The sequence below is a fragment of the Ambystoma mexicanum genome, chromosome 11 (assembly GCF_040938575.1).
Source record: "Ambystoma mexicanum isolate Mex_15411 chromosome 11, UKY_AmexF1_1, whole genome shotgun sequence".
Classification (NCBI taxonomy): domain Eukaryota; kingdom Metazoa; phylum Chordata; class Amphibia; order Caudata; family Ambystomatidae; genus Ambystoma; species Ambystoma mexicanum.
Window position 1 is genome coordinate 1,453,503,032 of NC_090934.1, and position 19,810 is coordinate 1,453,522,841.

The 19,810-nt window shown below is 45.6% G+C and overlaps 1 protein-coding gene across 1 annotated transcript in view; it reads right to left on the reverse strand.

Annotated features, from left to right (window-relative positions):
• The window catches only part of IGDCC3 (immunoglobulin superfamily DCC subclass member 3), a 460,612-nt gene that overhangs the window by 114,041 nt on the left and 326,761 nt on the right, over positions 1-19,810 (reverse strand). Inside the window, exon 7 of the mRNA XM_069625110.1 lies at positions 3,645-3,810. Coding sequence (XP_069481211.1) covers positions 3,645-3,810 — 166 coding nt within the window. The remainder of the gene's footprint in view (positions 1-3,644; positions 3,811-19,810) is intronic.

Here is a 19,810-nt window from a genome sequence, read left to right on the forward strand (position 1 = left end):
TTAAAAATCCCCCCTCCCCACTTACCCGATTGTGCCGATGGCAAGTGCTGCTGCTGCTGCGCCTTCCGCTCAGCTTCTGTTTGACCGCCATGGAAATGGAAGATGGGCTCCATAAGGAGTCCGGCTTTCCCATTCCATGGTGGCCATCTTAAAACAGTAGTTTCGTTCCACGAATGGGACTTCACAAGGAGATCCATTCATGGAAAGAAAATACTTTAAATTAGCCCCATCTTAGCCTATGGGACAGGTGCTAATAGTGTTAAGAAGCAGTTCCAGCCCTTGGAACGGGTGCTTAACGCCATAATGTGTTATGTTATCTTGTGTTTGTATAGCACCTCCCACCATTTGTAATGAAAGGAACTTAAACATCTCTCCTCCTACCCAAAGGTATGTCCACCCAGGAGAAAGATCAGCAAATAAACCCATGTCTGCCAAGAACAAGGATGAAGTTGCTATAGCACCAAACATTCGAAATAACTTGACTTAAGAACTGAAAGGAATTATGAAATAACCTCAAGTCTTTTTTGTACATGATAGCCATCTCAGACATATACAAAGATAGACGCGATCCAACCACCTCAGAGGGTCCAAAGAATTGAGAACCATAATTATTGAGATGTTTGAGTGTATGTCTAACGATCTCCTGCCCATACACGGTTATTGGGCTCTGCTTGGGTGACCTTTTTGGCAAAGATGTCCTCACACATGTATATAACATATGAATGTTTAGTAACCAGGAATGTACAATGTGCCGGCAGTGACTGCTTATAGCACTTTCCCCCACCAATTCCCCAATCTCCCTCCTCACTTTACTTGCAGGTGCTTTGAAGTGCCTTTGGTGCAAAAAGGCACATTATTCTTAAATATCGGAATTACCACTGATCGCTTCCAGGAATGGGACGTAGGTCCCTGTGAATTATTAATGGTCATTGAAAAGGCTAAACGCATCAGATGGAATGAGAGTTATGCGTGGTATAAGAACAGTATCAAAGTTCCATCGATCACACAGGCCTCTATGATGTGTCTTTGTAGACACGTAATTGTCAACCTTGTTGCATTGCAGAGTCCCTGTGATGGCATAAGATTGCACAGTAGCATAATTACAGCACCTACTTTCGGTTTTAGCTTGTGAGGAGGCATTTGTCCTACAGCGTTTTGCTCTTTAGAGACTGAAACTTTGAGCCTGTACTTAACTGTTCATTGACACTGGAACCACTGTGCCCTGTGTGAAGAGAAGTGGGGGTGGAAAGAAGTAACTTGAAATTCTTCCGAATGTTTGTGATAGTGGAAGGTGAAGGTGACTGCGCAGAACCGTGCTCATTCTGTTTGTTAAAATGATACCTGTTGTTGAAGTGGAAGGGCACACAGAGTTGCACTTTGCCATTTGGACAGCAACCTAACACTGATGAAGTGCATCAGGTGAGTACGGAAACATACCTATGCATTCTATATATATAGATGGCTGCCGGCTTGGACCAGACTTGCAGTGTCTGCTTGTCTCAGTGTGTGTGGCTGCTTGTGTCAGTGTGTGAAATGGAATCTACACAACTTTTCCGAAGAAATTCAACCCCCGACCTCTCCATCCTCCACCACTCCTTCTCTCTGTTTCACCACTCTGACCTCTGCTTCAGCTCTCCTTCAACTGGTTCTCTGCTTGCTCTACAACCATCTCCTAATTCTCACACCTCCCTGCTGATTTGCTCCTGTTATGTACTTTCTTCACTCACTGACAAAGTATCATGCTCTCATCATCCCCCATGGCAGGGGTCTGCAACCTTTGGCTCGCCACATCTTTTGGACTACAATTCCTACCAGCCCTGGCCAACATAATTAATAGTGATGGAGCATGGGAGTCGTAGTCCAAACCATCTGGAGAGCCACAGGTTGCAGACCCCAGCCCTATGTTATGCCAGTACACTAGGACTACACATCTCTTATGTGCACTCCCTTGGCTGAGCAATTACAGTACTGGGCTACCATATATTTTGCCCAGGTGCCCCATTCTTGATTATCAATGTTCCCTGCCACTTAGTTTTGGGGCACAGATGAATCATAATATATGTAGCTGCTTCTTAGAGTCCATGGCACCACCGAAAACTCATTCAACCCCTGAGACCCAAACTGAAGCCGTACTGGACCCCCTGACAATGATACCGGTGTATCAGAACTACCGTGACACGAATCCCTGATTCTGTGCCTCCTCGCCTGCTCCAAGAGTCCTTCACCCACTGTGAGCCTCAACGCAATATGTGCCCCCACACTGTGCCATCCCCCCTTAGTGATCCACTCTCATACCCTTGTGGCCAAAGGCCACTCTGCCCCCTCACCAGCTGTCTGCTGTATGACCCATTCTGTCAAAATCAAAGCAAGTGTTTGAGGCTGTTACAATAGTCCAACCTAGAGAGAACCAGGGCTTGGGAGACAATGAGCTTTTAGGGAAAGGAGAGGAAAGGCAGATTACCTTTGAGGAGGTGCAGTAGGAAGTTTGACTTTTTAGAGACATCAGAGATGTGGGCGGAGAAGGGAAGTGTGGAGTCTAAGATGACCCTGAGGTTCTTATCCTCGCAGGTGGGGGTAGGAGAAGGGCCAAGGAAGGCCGGCCAGAGAGTGAGGGGAAAGGAAGGTAAAGGTGAGCCGATAAGGAGGATCTCCGTCTTGCTGGCATTCAGACAAACATCATTGGCAGCACACCAATCTTGAATGGCAGTTAGGCAATCAGAGATGAGAGAAGGAGAGGAGGTGGCCAAGGGCAGCCTGAAAATGAGTTGAGTGTCGTCAGCATAGCACTGGATTTTAAAGCAGAATATGGCAATGTGGTGGGAGAGAGTTGCCAGGTATTGGTTGAAAAGACAGGGAGAGAGGTTAGAACCCTGGGGAACACCACAAGTAGAGTAAGAAGAAGAGAGAGAGAGAGACAGAGAGAGAGAAAGAGAGAGAGAGAGAGAGAGAGAGAGAGAGAGAGAGAGAGAGAGAAGGAGAAAGAGGGAGAGAAAGAGCAAGGGAGAAAGAGAAAGAGAAAGAGAGAGAAAGAGAAAGAGAAAGAGAAAGAGAAAGAAAGAGAAAGAGAAAGAGAAAGAGAGAGAAAGAGAAAGAGAAAGAGAAAGAGAAAGAAAGAGAAAGAGAAAGAGAAAGAGAGAGAAAGAGAAAGAGAAAGAGAAAGAGAAAGAAAGAGAAAGAGAAAGAGAAAGAGAAAGAGAAAGAGGGAGAGAAAGAGTGTGGGAGGAAAGAAGAGAGGAGGGAGGAAGGGAGGAAATGGTAGGCAGAGAAAGAACGAGAGAGAGAGAAAAAGAGAGGGAAGCAGAGTGAGAAAGAGAAAGAGGGGGAGAGAGAAAGAGGGAAAGAGAGAGAAGAGAGAGAGAGAGAGAGAGAGAGAGAGAGAGAGAGAGAGAGAGAGAGAGAGAGAGAGAAATGACAAGTGGGGAGTGGGAAAGTGGATCCGACGCTCTTCCTGACGTGGGCTAGAAGAATATTCCAAAACTAGTGGAGAGGAACCAGAGCAATGCCCAAAGCTAAACCAATGACCGGAGCTTAGGGTAGAGAGACCTAGGGAAAGCAGAGTACAGCAGACTCATCTATGAGGGTAGGCCATGCCTCACCCTCCTCACAACCCTCCCAAGACGGGGCGAGGGGGTGAATATTCACACCTGTTATTGTTCTTCAGCTTGATGTGCTCAGTGGGGTCCAGTGTTTGACCGTTCTTTAGCCACGTGATCTGGGGGGCCGGCTCCCCCTGGGCCAGGCAAGTGAAGATGGCGGTGGTCCCAACAGGCCGGGATATGGACTGCGGGTGCTGCACAAACTCTGCAGGTGCTGTAGGAAAAGGACATGACAGGGTTAAAAAAAAAAGTGCAACTACACATCAAACCTACTTTTTATTTTATTATCATTATTATTATTATTAGTAGTTTTTTTTCAAACCTACTTTTTTCAAATGTACTTAACGATTTTTGTATTACTATTTAGGGACATGTGTGTATTATATCAGATGAATTAATTTTCTGTATTATATCAGATGAATTAATTTGTTTCATGAATTGTATCTAAACGTTGGACTATATAGGGTTAACTTTAAACCAAAGCACATTAATAATAATGCACAAAGTGGAGAAAAACCTTTTACAAATAATCTATAACAAAGAAAAAGTACCCCAAGCAAACGCTTGCACAAACCCCACCAGAGCCCACTTCCATACCAGCAGACCCCTCGCCCATCTCAGAGCCTTAGTTAATGTCCAGCAGGTGGCAAATGAATGAATGTGCATACTTGCCCACCACCCCACAATGCCACAACCTGCACATCCCGTGTTCATTCCATAAAATCAGACAACTAGTCAGAAAAAAAAGGGGGGAGGCTATTGGCAGGTGTCTGACTCTTGTTGCCACCTGAACTGTTGTGTTGAGACAAGCGGCAGCTGCAGCACAAACCCCATCACCCCCAATCTGGAGAGGACTTACAAGATACATTTTATGCATAGCAATTATTGATCACAAAAAAAGCACGTGTTAGATCAAAACCACCTGATAGAATAGCCAGTTGACCAAGACAACTAATTTGTTTACTCCCTGAAGAGACCTTTCACCACCAAACTTCCAAAAGAGGGGAGTAAAATACTCCCAGCTCAAAATCTTATCTGCCCACAACCCCATTATGCACTTTAGTCTTCTTAAATCTTTGCGGATCCCTGCCCTCACATTACGTCCAGCTATCTGCTCGGTGTGGGTGCGCATCGCTTGTGTAGACCGCACCAGACTGCTTGAAGACACTGCTTGTCTTCGTTTGACCCTTCGGAATATCCTCACAAGCTTCAGAGGTCCATGAAGGAATACCTTTTAGATGGTAACAGTAGCACTAATTATCAGTGGCAACAGCAAATTCACTTTGTGGGGTGCCTTGCATGAATAGTAAATATTATTATAGCCTTCTAATCCCCTGGCCCCCCACTCAGTGTAGATGAGCGGGTTGGCCTTATCCCTTCTGTCTGGATGGTCCAGGGAACAGAAAACAAGTTCATTGAAGGTCATCACAGAAGTCCCGCCACTGACCGGATTCTCTGTCCCCAGAATAGGATTTTATTTATTTATTTATTACATTTATTATACGCCCAGACCCGGAGGTATCGTGGCGTAGTTACAGACAGTGGGTAAGTACAATCTTTACATTATAGCAGAAGAACACGATAGAACAAAGGCAATGTTACATACAGTGTATATATATGTATATATACAAGTGGAGGGTGGGGTCCGGTCAGGATGGATAGGTGATATTAGTTCAGTTTAATATTGGTTGAATAACCAAGTTTTCAATGATTTTTTGAATTGTGGGTAGGATGGGGTGTAAATGGAAAGAGTTGGGACCTCTTTAGTCTGCTGCTCTGTATGTGCAGGGGGATAGGAAGAGAGAGTAATCTGAGCTGGGGCTGTAAGTTAGTTCTGGGTGTCTCTTAAAATAAGACTTTCAGACTCCTATGACTCCAGACAGAAGCCCCCAGTCCTGAAAACATTCTCCCTGTCTCTCTCTCTGACCCTTTCTCTCTCTCTCTGTTTGTCCCCCCGCTACCCCGCCACTAACTCACAGTAGCTGATGTGTGTACAACCTCCTGGTACGTCTGAAGAGAATGGCACCCAGAAAGCAAGTACTGCTACTGGTTCTGGGGCAAATCGACTAGAGGGTCTGGTCCCTTCCAAAGACTATACACCTGCCTCACTCCCCCCACGCATCCCTCCCCCCATGGGCTCAGCTCTGTCAGTCCCAGGCACAATATGTAGCACAACGTTGTGCATCACCTGGGCAATGCATGGGGACTCCTCGATCAACTAGCACCTCGCCAGGGGCCACCCTGGCTTCTATGTTTACATTCCAGAAACTTGGTGAGCACGTTCTTTCAATCCCCCAAATGTCACTTCTTCTAGAAAGCCCAATTGTGAGGGGATTTTAGAGTACAATGGGTGTGCCTTTGCTTCTGGGGGCTTGCTCTGTGACGTGTATAGTGCATCATTAGGGGAGAAAGAGAGATAGAGAGAAAGAGCAGGCAGTGGAGGTGTCTGCAGAGGCCTCAGGCTTTGCCGGGAAGTGAACAGAGATTGGGAGAACATAGTCACCAGACTCCCCCGGGCATTAGTTGCAACTATGCAGTTCAGTTTGGACTCCAATAGCTCATTTGCTGCCATTGGATGGTAAACAAATGCATTGGTAGCAGAGGCTTCTGCCATGGTCTGAACTAGGCACCATAAAAGGAACGCTTTGGTTTTCTTTGCTCTATTTGTGTGCAATTGATTGCCAAACACTAGACCAAACAGTGGTCCTCAGCAAAGAAACACCCACACAATACTTCTAACCTCATGAACCATGCCATTCGTTGGATACAGGAACCGTCCATTGGAGCTTCAAATCTGCCAACATCAATCCTCTTCTGATGGATCCCACGGGAAGGATAGACCACCCTGCAAACTACCGCCCAATATCAAACATGGCCAAACTGCTAGAAATACAAAAACATTTACAATCCTGACATGTGGAAACCAACCGCCACTGGACCAGGCACAAGTCAGTTTCAAGCCTGTGAGCGGAACTGAATCGGCTCTACTCTCCATTTGGGACGACCTGTAAATGAATTAGGACTCCAGCGCCACTTCCGTCATGATACTTATAGGCCTTTCATCGGCTTTTGACACAGTCAACCATGCAACCCTCAACAACAGAAAAGAATGAACCGGGTTAAGCAACATCGCACTACCATGGGTGAAAACCTTCCAGACGGAGAGAATGGAAACCACCTCAGTACCCCCTTTTAGATCAACCTCACCCATACTCACTTGAGAGGTTCCCCAAGGCTCATCTCTCTGACTACTGCTCTTCAACATTTACCTGGCTGCGCTCATGAAGCTCAAGCGACAAGGAATGACATGCGATAACTATGCAGATAATACTCACATCGTCGGTAAAATCATCATCAGTGATGAAATTGACCAAACCCTCGTCAACTGCATCTACAAGTCAGTGCATAAGCAACAACCTTAAGCTCAAACCAGATAAAACCGAAATCATCATCATATCCAATAAGCGCTCCATGCAATGCCTATACTGTGGTCTACGGAAATGGGAGCAAGACCGGAAGCCGCCAATGTGACCTAACACTGGAATCTCAAGTAAATGCTCTTTCCACTACATTCTGTCACACAGATATTAGTCTTTCTCACTTTCCCACATAACACTCAGCATCCTCTCACTCGTCATGTCAAGGATAGATTACGCCAACAAAATTTGCCTTGGCATGCCGGACTACCTCCCCAAAAAACTACAACGCATCCAGAACGCAGGGAGACTCCTTCTAAGACTCAGCAAGAGAGAAGACATTATGCCAGCACTTAGATCTTCAAACTGGCTACTAGTTAAGAAAAAGATTTACTTCAAAGCGCTTTGCATTGTTCACAGAGCAATTCATGCCCAATGGTGCGAATTCCTGCAACAAATGCATTTTTCCATCTATCAGCCAAAAAGAACCTTGAAGTCTAGCAATGACATACGCCTTGAATGTAAACGTTATTCGTAAATAAAATACAGTGGATCAGCTTTTTTCAGATATCTCAAACAAACACTGGAACTCACTCCCCAAGGAAATACGCACAATAGAAGAACACCTTACCTTCGCAAAAGCAGTAAAATCATGGCTCTTTGACTTGCCAAGCTAACTCGCAATCCATAGGCCAAAGGGGAGAGGTGGGGGGGGGGGCAAACATAGCTGATCACAGCACAATAAGTTCCAGTTACTCAACAAACTACCAGCGTAACAGTAATGTAACCCTCAACCCTCAGCCATGAGGATTGTCCTCTTTCCCCACACGAACCCATACTACTGCAAACACACCACATGCTAACCAAGTATACCACACTCCATCTATAACACACCATCGCATAATGACACCAAACAGCAAACCTACACACCTCCTCTAATAACTCACAAAATCACAACATGGGCAATGCATGTCTGTGGCACTGGCATACACGGCCTCTTGCATGCACTCAAGCACCCATACACCCACCAACCCACACCACCTAGAAAGAAACCCAAACTGTGGCCGGTTTTGTTCCGAATTGAAACTAGCAACATAACTGGAAAAGTACTTGTGCGCTTTCCCTCTCCTCCCGCCTTCAAACCCATCCCATCCCCTCTTATTTTCAGATCCTCCAGTGTGCCCGAGGACCATGCAAACGGCTAAGATGCATAGTATAAATCCCATGTCTCGAGAGGATAGCTCAGCGGCAACGTGCTCGCCTTGGAAGCAAAACGACAGGAGCAACACAGGTTCGATCCCTGAGCCCACGCTTAGAAACCTCTGGGTTTATTAAGCGCGTTATAAATAATCTATCGTATCATGAACATCACATATTTGGATACAGGTTATTATCGCTTCATCGAGGCCCCGCTGAGAGAAGCCTTGACAGATCATTGCTTGAAAAAGAGTGATCAGGTTTAAGCACATCTGCCAGAAATTCAATAAAAAACGATAAAGAGGGGGGCAGGAGCAAGAGATAGAGTGGGGTATGCATTGTTAAAATGTATGTGCACTAAAATGTTATTGGCTGCTTGTTTCCATCTTCATTTTGGTTTCCTGTGCAGTGGTTCATCTCATCCACGTGCCCGGCCACTTGGGCCTAATACTTATTAGTCATGTGACCCGCGTGATGCTTCGATAATGATATGACACAGCGTTATCTCAGGTTGTCAGCAAGCCACAATGACAAACCACAGTCAGTTGCTGGGAAAGGGGGCTACTTCCCACACTCTAATGATGCAACGGGGACAGGGCCACACAAACGCAATCCCTTTGGTGTGTGAGGTTACACAAAAAGCAAGTGCCGACAAGTCACTGAGAAGCCACAGTTCTGCGTTGGGCTGCCCACCGCAGATGGATGCCAGCGTCAGCACTAAGAGGATACGCAGGTGGCGAAGGTTCTGCGTTACTAATTCCTCCTAGCTCGCCCCACATCAAGGGTGCCCACGAAACCGGAATTTCAGGAGGGGGGGGGGGGGGGCTAACTGGTGATGGGAGGGGCCACTTCAGAAACTGCGCGGGGCTAACTAGGAGGCTCGGCCCCCCTCTCTTTCATCCCCTTAGGGCTGTCTGGCATGAGGCCCAAGTAAGAGCAATATGCCAGTAAGAATACCCAAGTGATTGGATTTAAGGAGAACATACACATTTGGTTGCTTTGATAATATTTATATATAAAGCCCAGGTATCGGATCAGGCATCACCATTTAAGCAAAATTGACCACCACGGGACCAGACAGTAGTACAGTGTGCCACCACCCTTCCCTCTCCCACTCACCCCAACACCCCTATTCCTACCCTCTTCCCGCCAAAATCAGCTCCTCTGCCCAGCATTACACATAAGTGTGCACACACACATTTACACAACATTCACTCACTCATTTTAACATACCATTCACTCGCACTCCTATTTACTGTGCACGCGCTCATTCACATGTGCACCTAGTCCCCATTCATCATGCACTCCTTCACTCACTCTAACACGCACACACACACACTACATAATATATACACATTCCTTGCACACATGCATGCATGCATAATTCACTAACATACAACAAGGCTTCCCTCACCTCTCTGCAAGTGTACCCCTCAGGAGGCCCCTCCCCATGGATGCAAGTCAACCTATAACAATGCTAAGTATTCTTTCACATCCGAGGGGAGGGGGTGCATGTGCGCACTTGCTTTTTGTTAAGCAGAGAGGTGGGGGAAGCCTTTTTATGCTGTAAGTTTCAGGAAAGGCTTCCCTCCCTTCTCTGCATAACAAAATGAAAGTGTGGAAGCCCCGCCCCAGAAACTGGAGCTCAATTAGAGGACAGATACCACGCAGGAGGAGGTACAACCAATAGGTAGGAACGGATCTATGAGATTACTACGACCCCCAGAATTCCGACGGCTGAAAATGCTGCCTTTCCTTTTTTTTTAAAAGAAAAAAACCTTTACACTACAAACATATGTGGGGAAGACCCCCGCACCCCCATAATACTATTATGTACCACCCCCCCACATATATATGTGGTGTAAGGGGGCACGTGAAAAAAAGTTTGAATTTCAGGAGGCCGAATTCTGAGGGCAACATTTTGGGCCATTACCGGGTAGGATCTATCCAATTCAGGGCACAATTAGAGATAGCATGTTACCACGAGTGTTCAATCTCTCAGGTATTCAACTCACCCTACACCAATTGGCAGTGCTAACAAAAGGTTTATCCTTTGTACCTACGAATCCTACAGATTGGTTTACATCGGAATTGGAAGTCAAACAATTTTTCAGGAAAGTCAGATTACAGTGTTTCTTTATGGATAATGTCACTTCTCGAGAAAGGGAGGACACAGGACTTCGGATCCTCTCAACCTTTACACCAGAGGACCATCAAGTACCTAAGGAAGTACTACTTTTTGAAGCACGTGTCCTAAATGATTTGAAGAGATTGAGCAATAAAAGACAGCAAATTAGATACAATATGTCCAACAGGGAATGTGAAGCATTATATACTTTAATAATGGATGAAAGACTAATAATAAAAACTGCCACTAAGGGAGGAGGAATAGTGGTCTTCCTAAAATAACAGTATAACTCCATGGTAATGAAGCTGCTACAGGGCCAGCAAATCTAAAGACCATTCTGCAATTATCCGTCTAAGGAAATACAACAGGAAATATTGGAAACAACACAATTTGGGGCAGATAGAGGATGGATATCGAAAGAAGAATTTGAATATCTCAATTACTCAGAGAGAAGAATACCATCTTTTTATGCACTACACAAGATCCACATGAACTCTGAAACAACCCCGGGAAGACCCATAGTATCAGAATGTGGGTCCATAGTCAAACCATTGTGCAAGTTTGTGGATATGTTCCTACAACCAATTAGTAAAAACACCACAACATATCTAAGAGACACTATGGCCACCATCAAGCTGTTCGAGAACTTACCATATGATGCCAATGAGGATCTCCTGGTAACAATAGACATACAATCACTATACACTAATATCCCACAGGAAGAAGCCATAGATAAGATCAGAGCAGCTCTCACACATGGAGCTACCCAACAAAGAGTTCCAGCGGAATTTATTGGAGACCTAATGAGCATCGCCTTAACAAATATTGTTTTATGTATGGAAATCAGCACTATCTGCAGATACAAGGTACAGCTATGGGAGCGGCATTTGCCCCATGCCTAGCAATATTATACATGGTGGCCTTCGAGGAAGAATATGTGTTAAGTGAAAGAAACCCCTATGAACAATACATTACTTATTGGCATAGGTTCATAGATGATATCAACTTCATATGGAAGGGCCAAAGGGAACCTCTGAACAACTACCTTATCGGGCTAAACAGCTGTCACCCAACCATCAAATTCACCATGTAGGCAGACACATGATACACAGATACACTTTCTTGATTTAATTATTAAAGGATTGAATGGCCAACTAGCATATTCGCTATTCAAGAAAACTACCAACAGGAATACTCCACTCCACTATGATAGCTTCCATCCGAGATCCCTTAAGGATAATCTACCATTCAGCCAGTTCTTATGTCTGAGACGTAACTGTTTGACTATCCAGGACTTCCACACATACGCTACCAAACTAGGTACTAACCTTAAAGACAGGGGGTACCCAAAGAAATTGGTGTCCTATGCTCTTAAAAGAGCAAAATCTTGTCCCAGGGAAACGCTACTAAAACCTAAAAACAAGGATGATCAGGAAGAGAGAATTACATGTGTAACAACTTATAAGATAAAATCCTTCCAAATCAAAAAAATGATTAGCAAATATTGGCTTCAGGTCAGGACATGCATGTGCAATAATGCCTTACCTCTATTTGCATTTATTTGATCAAAGAACCTAAAAGACAAACATGTTCATTCTAAGATACAGAACAGAGCAACCTCCTCTAGGTGGGATTTACGCCCACTAAAAGGACATTTTCCATGTGGGACATGCCAGGCATGCAAATACACTACCAAAAAGTCATGCTTTATGGTTAATGGCAAAGAATGGGAACTTAGATTCCTGTCAAACTGTAAAACAACCAATGTTGTCTACTGCATACAGTGCCCTTTTGGCTTAAAAATATGTGGGGCAAACATCAAGGGCAGTACACCTGAGAATAAATGAGCACAGGTCAAGGATTAGGTGCAAAGGCTTGTCAGCACCTCTGGTTTCACATTACCTGGAGAAACGACATAAAGTAGAGGACTTAAAATGGTGGGTGTTGGACGTACTAAACGAAGAGGCCCGCTGGATTTACAGCGTCAATAGCCTACAGGATGATTTGAACAAAGAGATGCCCACATTCCAGTAAAACAGCCAATTGACACTAGAACCAGATTGTTCTAAGCAAGTCCTAGGTGCATTACATCCACCTTTGCATAAGAACTCAACTCTGCCTCTGTGCCTTGGATACATCACGGGTGTGAGCCACAGTTTGCTATATGCAACTCAGCCCACTATTTCCACACTCGACCTAACTCCCAAAGGACTTTATTGAGAATAACAAGCTACCAGGTATGTGTTGCTCCACCGTCGTGCCAACCAGTGGATGTATCTTACCCAGGTGCACGAACGATCATAGCCTATATCTGCAACCATACTCACACACTAGTATACTTTGGTTGGATCTACAGACACAGGCCACCACGTGATAGATAAATACATAAGCCAGATCATTTAGATGGGTTTCATGCCAAGGCATGCACTGACTCAGCCTTCCTCAGGAAACGCTGCCAGACATTACACAGGCATACCCTTTCATTGCTCACTAATGCGGCTTAGCATATAGCCCTATGCAGAGGCACGCACTCATTCAACAATGCTCAGGAGAAATCCGAAGGGATTACGCCAGCAAACATTTTTGAGCTTACTACTGTAGCATAGGATACAGCCATATTCTGCATCAATTAATATGCCACCACATGGGTACTTACACAATCATCACCCTGGCTGTGGACCTCCGGTACTCAGACCATCAGCCCATACCAGCCACCTTTCCAAGATGGCCGAATAACCAATACAACCTTGTTCACAACCAGACACTAGGTCTAGCACTTAGAGCAGGTGCCCTACGAGTCACTGAGATTTCCCAGACAGACCAGAAGCAGCTAGCTGCAGAGAAGCAAAAAAGCGAGGCAAGTAGCCCAAACAACCAGAAGGATACGGTTATTATGCTTGAACAATCTTAGCCAACTAGCACGTTGCACTATACCCGATCGCAGTAACACTGGGATCCCGTGTCTCCATTAAGCGTTAACTGGAGCATTCCGACTGATAGCAGAATGCGAAACAGAAGAACGCCTAAAGAGTCATCACCTGTCTTAGGTATAAGGAATATCATTTCCTGAAGCAGTGTAAAGAGGTTACTCTGAGCAGCCTTAGTTACCATCTCCGAGTAGTGATTATGTACAAGCGACCAATGTCACCATTGAGATTGCTGCACACACGATCTTAGTAACATTAGGTCACATGGCCTCCTTTTCTTAGCTCCTGCTGACGCATTCCCACCGACAGCGGCACACCGAGATAAGAACGCTGACAGATTTTACTGTCACAGATATTAGACTCTTTGCCCCTAGATGCAGCGGGTTGAGGTTAGTCCTAGGACATTTCTTGCCTTTACACATGCAAATGACCAGCTTCCTTACTTTATTCGTTTCCACCTTTCTTTCAATTTCTCCGATTCAGACTGCAAGCAGAACATGCCAAACACAGAGTGCACATCGATATCTTCATGAGCACAGCCACGGAGGACCCTTCTTTAGCCGCACGCGGCGAGGCTAGGGATACACGGCACACATAACGCAGGCATTACTTCATGTGATGTGCCTTTTTCAACCAGTTGTCTTTACTCCACAGTGTTAAATGGACTTAGACACATAGATATTCTTATAATAACCTGGATACTGTTCTACATCTACCGTTCCCCGTGTCTCACAGCCATAAGCTCAAGCCCGCAACTGCCATCATACATAGCCAGCCTTTGCGATTGTTCAAATACTGAGGGTAAGTTAGACAACAAAACTATCACAAAAGTATTTGCATTTCACAAATCCCCGCCAGGGATAACTCTCTGTTACTTCAGAAAAACCAGGGCATAACACCATGCATGGGTGCTGTACCTCTGTCTTCCTCACTTATGTCTGTTCATTCTTGAGCAGGCTGCACAGAACTTTAGATATGGGTCATTGCATATAGTTGGTGGATCTAGGTGGTACGCCAACTATCCACTTGTACTTATCACTTTTGTTTCAAATCATTGGAGAGTGGGTTCTACACAATCATTGACAATGTTTTTTGTATGTCAAGTAGAAGAACCCACAGACAAGTAAAAACTCTTTCCAATTCTGTAACTCAAGGGTTGCTCCAAATCCTTTTCTTCTTGGTCCTGAGGAAGGCGGTATTATCCTTTTAATCACAGCCGAAACGTATTCAGCCCTGCGTGACAAGTAGATACAAACCCTTATAGGCTTAGGGTCTCTCATACTAAGGATTTGAGACCGATGTAAACCCCTGAGCCCACCAATTCACTCGTTGGGCAGTATTTTTCCTTTTTCTTTTTAAATCTCTGATTAGCTAGCTAGAGAAGCACCTGCATATTGATTAATAATTTGTTTGTTTGGTTTGCTCCACTTATCTTTGCTTATTTTTTATGCATTTTTGATTTTGTATATCATTGTGTGTTTCAACAAATTAGTTAGCCTTTTAATTGTTATTTGTTTGGTTTTGTCTAATGTTTTGGCAATTTATAACTGACCAAGCAAATAATAAAAAATGTTTTCTCTTGGTTTGACATAAAACATGTACGGTATATGAATTAGTCTATTAAAAACCGACAGGTCACTGGGTCAAACCAAACAGGTGTTTTATTAAATTAACACTGAATACCATCACGCCTTTGCTAGAATAGTGGTGATTTAGCTCCAAAACAAGAGGCTCACACTGGCAGGAAAACAAGGTAAAAACAAGGTAAATGTGGCTAAATTAAGCCACAGTGACCCAGGCAGAGAACGATCTGAACGACTTTGGTGTCCCTGGCAGAGAAGCATCTGAATGTTTTTGGTGGTGCTGGCAGAGAAGGATTTTGACGTCTTTGGGAACCCAGGCAGAGAATGATCTGAAAGTCTTTGGTGACCTTGGAAGAGAAGGATCTGAATGTCTTTGGTAATAACCCTGGTGGCCTAGTGGGCACCTATATAGGGCACCTATATAGGGCACCTATAAAAGGCCTTTAAACATTTTCCTTGGTGGGTTAGTGGACTTGGCCCCGCGCCGGCTGGAGCCTCGCTCCTTTGCTGGCCAGTGTTGTAGATAGCTCGGCATCCCTTTGGTGCCACACATCCCATCTTGTGCGTCCTGTGCCGGTGTTGTGCCATAGGTGTGCCCCTTACAGGGAGGCACATCACCGCCACGAGGTTTCCGGCGTCCTTGCTCTGTGGCTTCAGGGGCGGCCGTGCGACTTCCTCTGCAGCCCAGAGGCTGCCATCAATGCAGGTGAAGAGGGGGCGGGAGGGGGACCTGCCAGCATTCAAGGACCCGTGTGGGGTTGAGGTGGACTCCCTGCGCTCCCCTTGGCAGGGCCACGATGCGGGTCCGGTCACAGAGACACAGAGACACAAAAAGGTGTTTATAGGTTTGTTAAAAATTCCATTACTGCAATAAACCTTCTTCATTTCTAAATAACATGATTGTCTCCATGTCCACTCATAACATGAACTCCAGAGATGTCAGTTCATTCATTCATTCATTTTGACATTTGTTAAAGCGCCTTTCACCATAATTATGGTCCCAACGTACGTTTGGTTGAACGTCCTAAGACGGAAATTTGGGAAAGGTTTGGGGGGTGCGTGTGTGCATTTCAGCCATTATAGTTATGTGAGGGTGGTCAAGACCCTGGTAGTCACCCATGTCTAAATGCAGTGTGCATGGCCGCAGCGGGGAAGTCTATGGACTATGTGGGGGAATGTGTGTGTTTAAGGCGATGTGTGAAGCAACAGTTCGAATTTTTCAATGCACAATTAAGCTTAAGAATGTCCCTTTGCAGCAATGTGAAAACTTAAGCATTAATTCAGAGGTAAGTAGCTCTGCTGTGCAGCCGCTGTGCGCTATCAGGGGTGTGTAGTGGGTGACCTACAGTTCCATATGCTCATTGGCTTTCAAACAAAGGCCCTCATTACGGGTCTGGTGGTAACCATGCCAGTAAAACCAGCAGATAGCTGCCAGACCCGTAATGATTTACCGCTGCCTGACTTGCCGGAAACACCGGGGCATTACAATCCCAGTGGCCCAGTAAATCAGGCGCCAGTAAAATGTTGATCCCCATTCCCATGGGAGTGGGGACCACGGAAGCACCGGCACCACTAATAACGGTGCCGGTGCTTCCATGAAAGTCTGCAGGCACCTGCCCGCGGACCCGTAAAGTTACCGGCACCGTTGTTTCCGGACCGGCAAACTTGTAATGAGGACCCATGCAAACATTACAAAATAGGTTTACCATCAATCAGACTTTTAGGTGTTTGGGCCACGACCTAGAAGCAGACCAGACCCAATGTGGGCTCTCTGTGAGATGTCACATGGCTGAAACCAGATATTCTCCATTGCGCCAAGTCAGGTGGCAAGCCAAAGAGGCTCCTTGTTGCTTGCTGCAACTGGCATAGTCTCAATAATTCGCTGGATAGGAGAAAAGCCTGGGAAGCAGTGGGAAGGCCTTTGTGAGTAAATGCAAATGACCACTTAATGCTGGCCTTCAGGCCGGTCAGATTGCACAGCAAGCTGAGCACTCGTTTCTGACACCTGTGGGTAGCCCAGCTGACGCAGGTTCAAATCCTGGCAGGGCCAACTCAGCCTTTCAACCTTCCGAAGTCAATTCATTGAGTACCACGCAGTGGGTAATGATATTAACTGTTAGTACGGCGCTTTCATGCCCTCGGATGAGCTTGCGCTATATAAAAACTGATATTATCATCAAGTGCTCCCATATCGTGGCTGGCAACACACCTCGGGCACCTTGTGATAGAATCATTTGCACTAGAGCACAAAAGATAGTCGAAAAAGGAAGGCGGATTAGAATGTATGTCTCCTAGTTTCACAATCAACACCTTAGCCGCTAAGCCCCATTTCCTACCCAGGAATATCCTGCCACATGTCCAATAATTATATCACAGTTTTATAAAGCTATTCATGCCAGAATCCCTCCTCTTCCAACCTCTGCAATAATAAGGGTTTATTTTATTTATTTATTTATTTATTTAGTTATTTATAACGCGCCGGGAACCCGCAGCATCAGGGCGCACAAAAACATATAAGAACAGGGCTCCACAGGAAACATCATTATCCAATGCAATGCTACTTAGTTAGATGGAAAAGGGCCACGTAAGTATTTAAACCTGTGTTTTGCAGGCTGAGTACAGATGACTGAGGTACGCGCTTAAGTCGCTGAGCTATTTTTTTTTTATTAGGTATTTATAATGCGCCTATACACAATGTGTTTTCGAGGTGCAGATTTACTTCGCGCGAAGGTATCCCGGGGTCTGAATACTGATGCAAGACACACAAGCCTACTAAGTCTGGGCAAGCCATGCGCGCAACATTCAACGTCCTAGGCTAACATCAACAAACACATTGAAATATCTTCTGCACGTGAAAATATATTCATAAATGTTAACTCATGCAAATTACACTCAGATACATTTGCATGTGTAAATGTGGTAGATTGGTGTCATGGGCTTTGCTTCAAAGCCGGCAAATCTGCTGTGTGTTGGGTGCAACAGAGCGGGGATAAAAGGCAGAATGTTTCATAATGTGGCACAAAGCTTGGGTGAATCCAGCCTTTAAGTCGCTTAACTGCGAGGGTGCCTCCCTAAACTGAAAGGGGGGCGCCACAAAGGGAAATAACAAAAGCCGAGATACACAACAGGGTGAAACATCTGCAAAACCACCAGGGTGTGGCCGAATAAAAGAGACAACAAATACACTGTTGCTGGTTGTCCAACTCCAGGCCTCAAGGGCCGGGATCCTGATGGGTTTTCAGGCTATCCCTGATTCATTTTCATGAGGAAAAATGTGCATACATTTAGAATCATTGTATGCAAATCTGTCTCACGAATATTAATGAGGGGTATCCGGAAAACCTGACATGGATCCGGACCTTGAGGCCTGGAGTTGCACAACCAGAAATGCTAGCTTGTCCAAAAGGCGAGTGCCATATGTCAGGTGTGAGGCCCGTGACTGACTATGCTCCACCGGAGACCGCGACACGCACCTGGAAGAGGAGCCGGGAGGCCCAGCGCGAGCGGCAAGGAAAGGCCCACAAGCTCGCCGCTAAGGAGACTAGTGAGAGGAAATGAGGGTGCGCTCAATGACAGCGACCCAGGGGACAGGCGCCCAGAGCACCATTAACGCAAGGCTGCGTAGCACGCATGCCACACGCCCTGCTCTTAATAACCACTTGAAAATGAGGAAGAAAAAAAAAATTCAAAGACGAGCAGCAGCAAGGGAGAGGGATGCGCCCGCTCGTGCCATAACGCGTTGGTTCATAAACCCACTAGAACACGAGAAGTACAATGAGCTCAGCAGATGCAAACCACACCCACTAGAACACGAGGAATCGGGCAGTAACGTCCACCCCACCACCACCAAAAGCGCACACACGCCCACACCATACAACAGAGATCACCCCCATGTGAATGCGCAAGACAATCAGTTCATCCACCCAACCTACAGGTGGGGTTACCTAATAAACCATGCTGCCTGGAAGACTGCTCCGCATAAGACCACGTGCCACGCTAGCAGGACAGGAAAAAGACAGAGAAGGGCAACCATGTCCCAGAGAGGAGCAGGTGCAGTGGATCCACTGGCAGGAGTAGCCCCCACAAACCCAGTGACATTGCTACGCCGCCTGAATCTTTTCACCCTGGAACCACAAGAAGATCAAGGTCAAAGATGGCAGGAGCGAATGGACAAATTTGAGGAATTTGTGAGAGTCGTAGGAAACCAAGATGCCCCCAACAAACTGGACATTTTCACAAATGTTGTGGGGAAAGAAATGAAAAGCATTATAAAAACCATTCCTACCCAAGAAAAGTCCACATACCAACATTGCTGCGATTAATGGACGTCTGGTGGTCCTCCCCAACAGGGACTATGAGAGATACACCTTTAACCAATGTGCCCAGGCAGCCCACGAAACGACTGGACAATGTATACTATGTCTCCAGAGGAAGATTACATACTGCGACTTCACAAACTTTAATGATGATGAAGCCATCAGACTACGGGTGATAGATTTAGGAAACATCTGCTAAAAGAAACCCCTCGCGCTGAAAGATATTGCAGTCCTTGCAAGAATATAGGAAAGGGTTGATGCGCAAGCAGCTAATATCGAAACCCCCAAGAAAATAGATATTGTGGCTGCCATAGGGAACAACTCACAGGGGAAAGCCCGATATTCGGGCACAACGACCCCGCCAAGATACATGGAACGCCAATCGCCGAATCAGAAAAGGCTATGGTGTCGTTGATTTAGGAACGTAATAAAGCACCACTGCAACCAGAACATTCAGAAACATGTTGTGTGCTTGGCAAAGACGCCCCGTTCAATGACTGAAAATACTTTTTTTTTAGCACCTCAGGTTGCCAAAGTGGTAATCCAGGGTGCCAATGACGCTAAACCCCCACTCCAAGGGTTGTAACGGGGGTAATGGCATGGAGCCCTCGTTAATGACCCCCACACCTCCATTTCAGCCCTTGGAA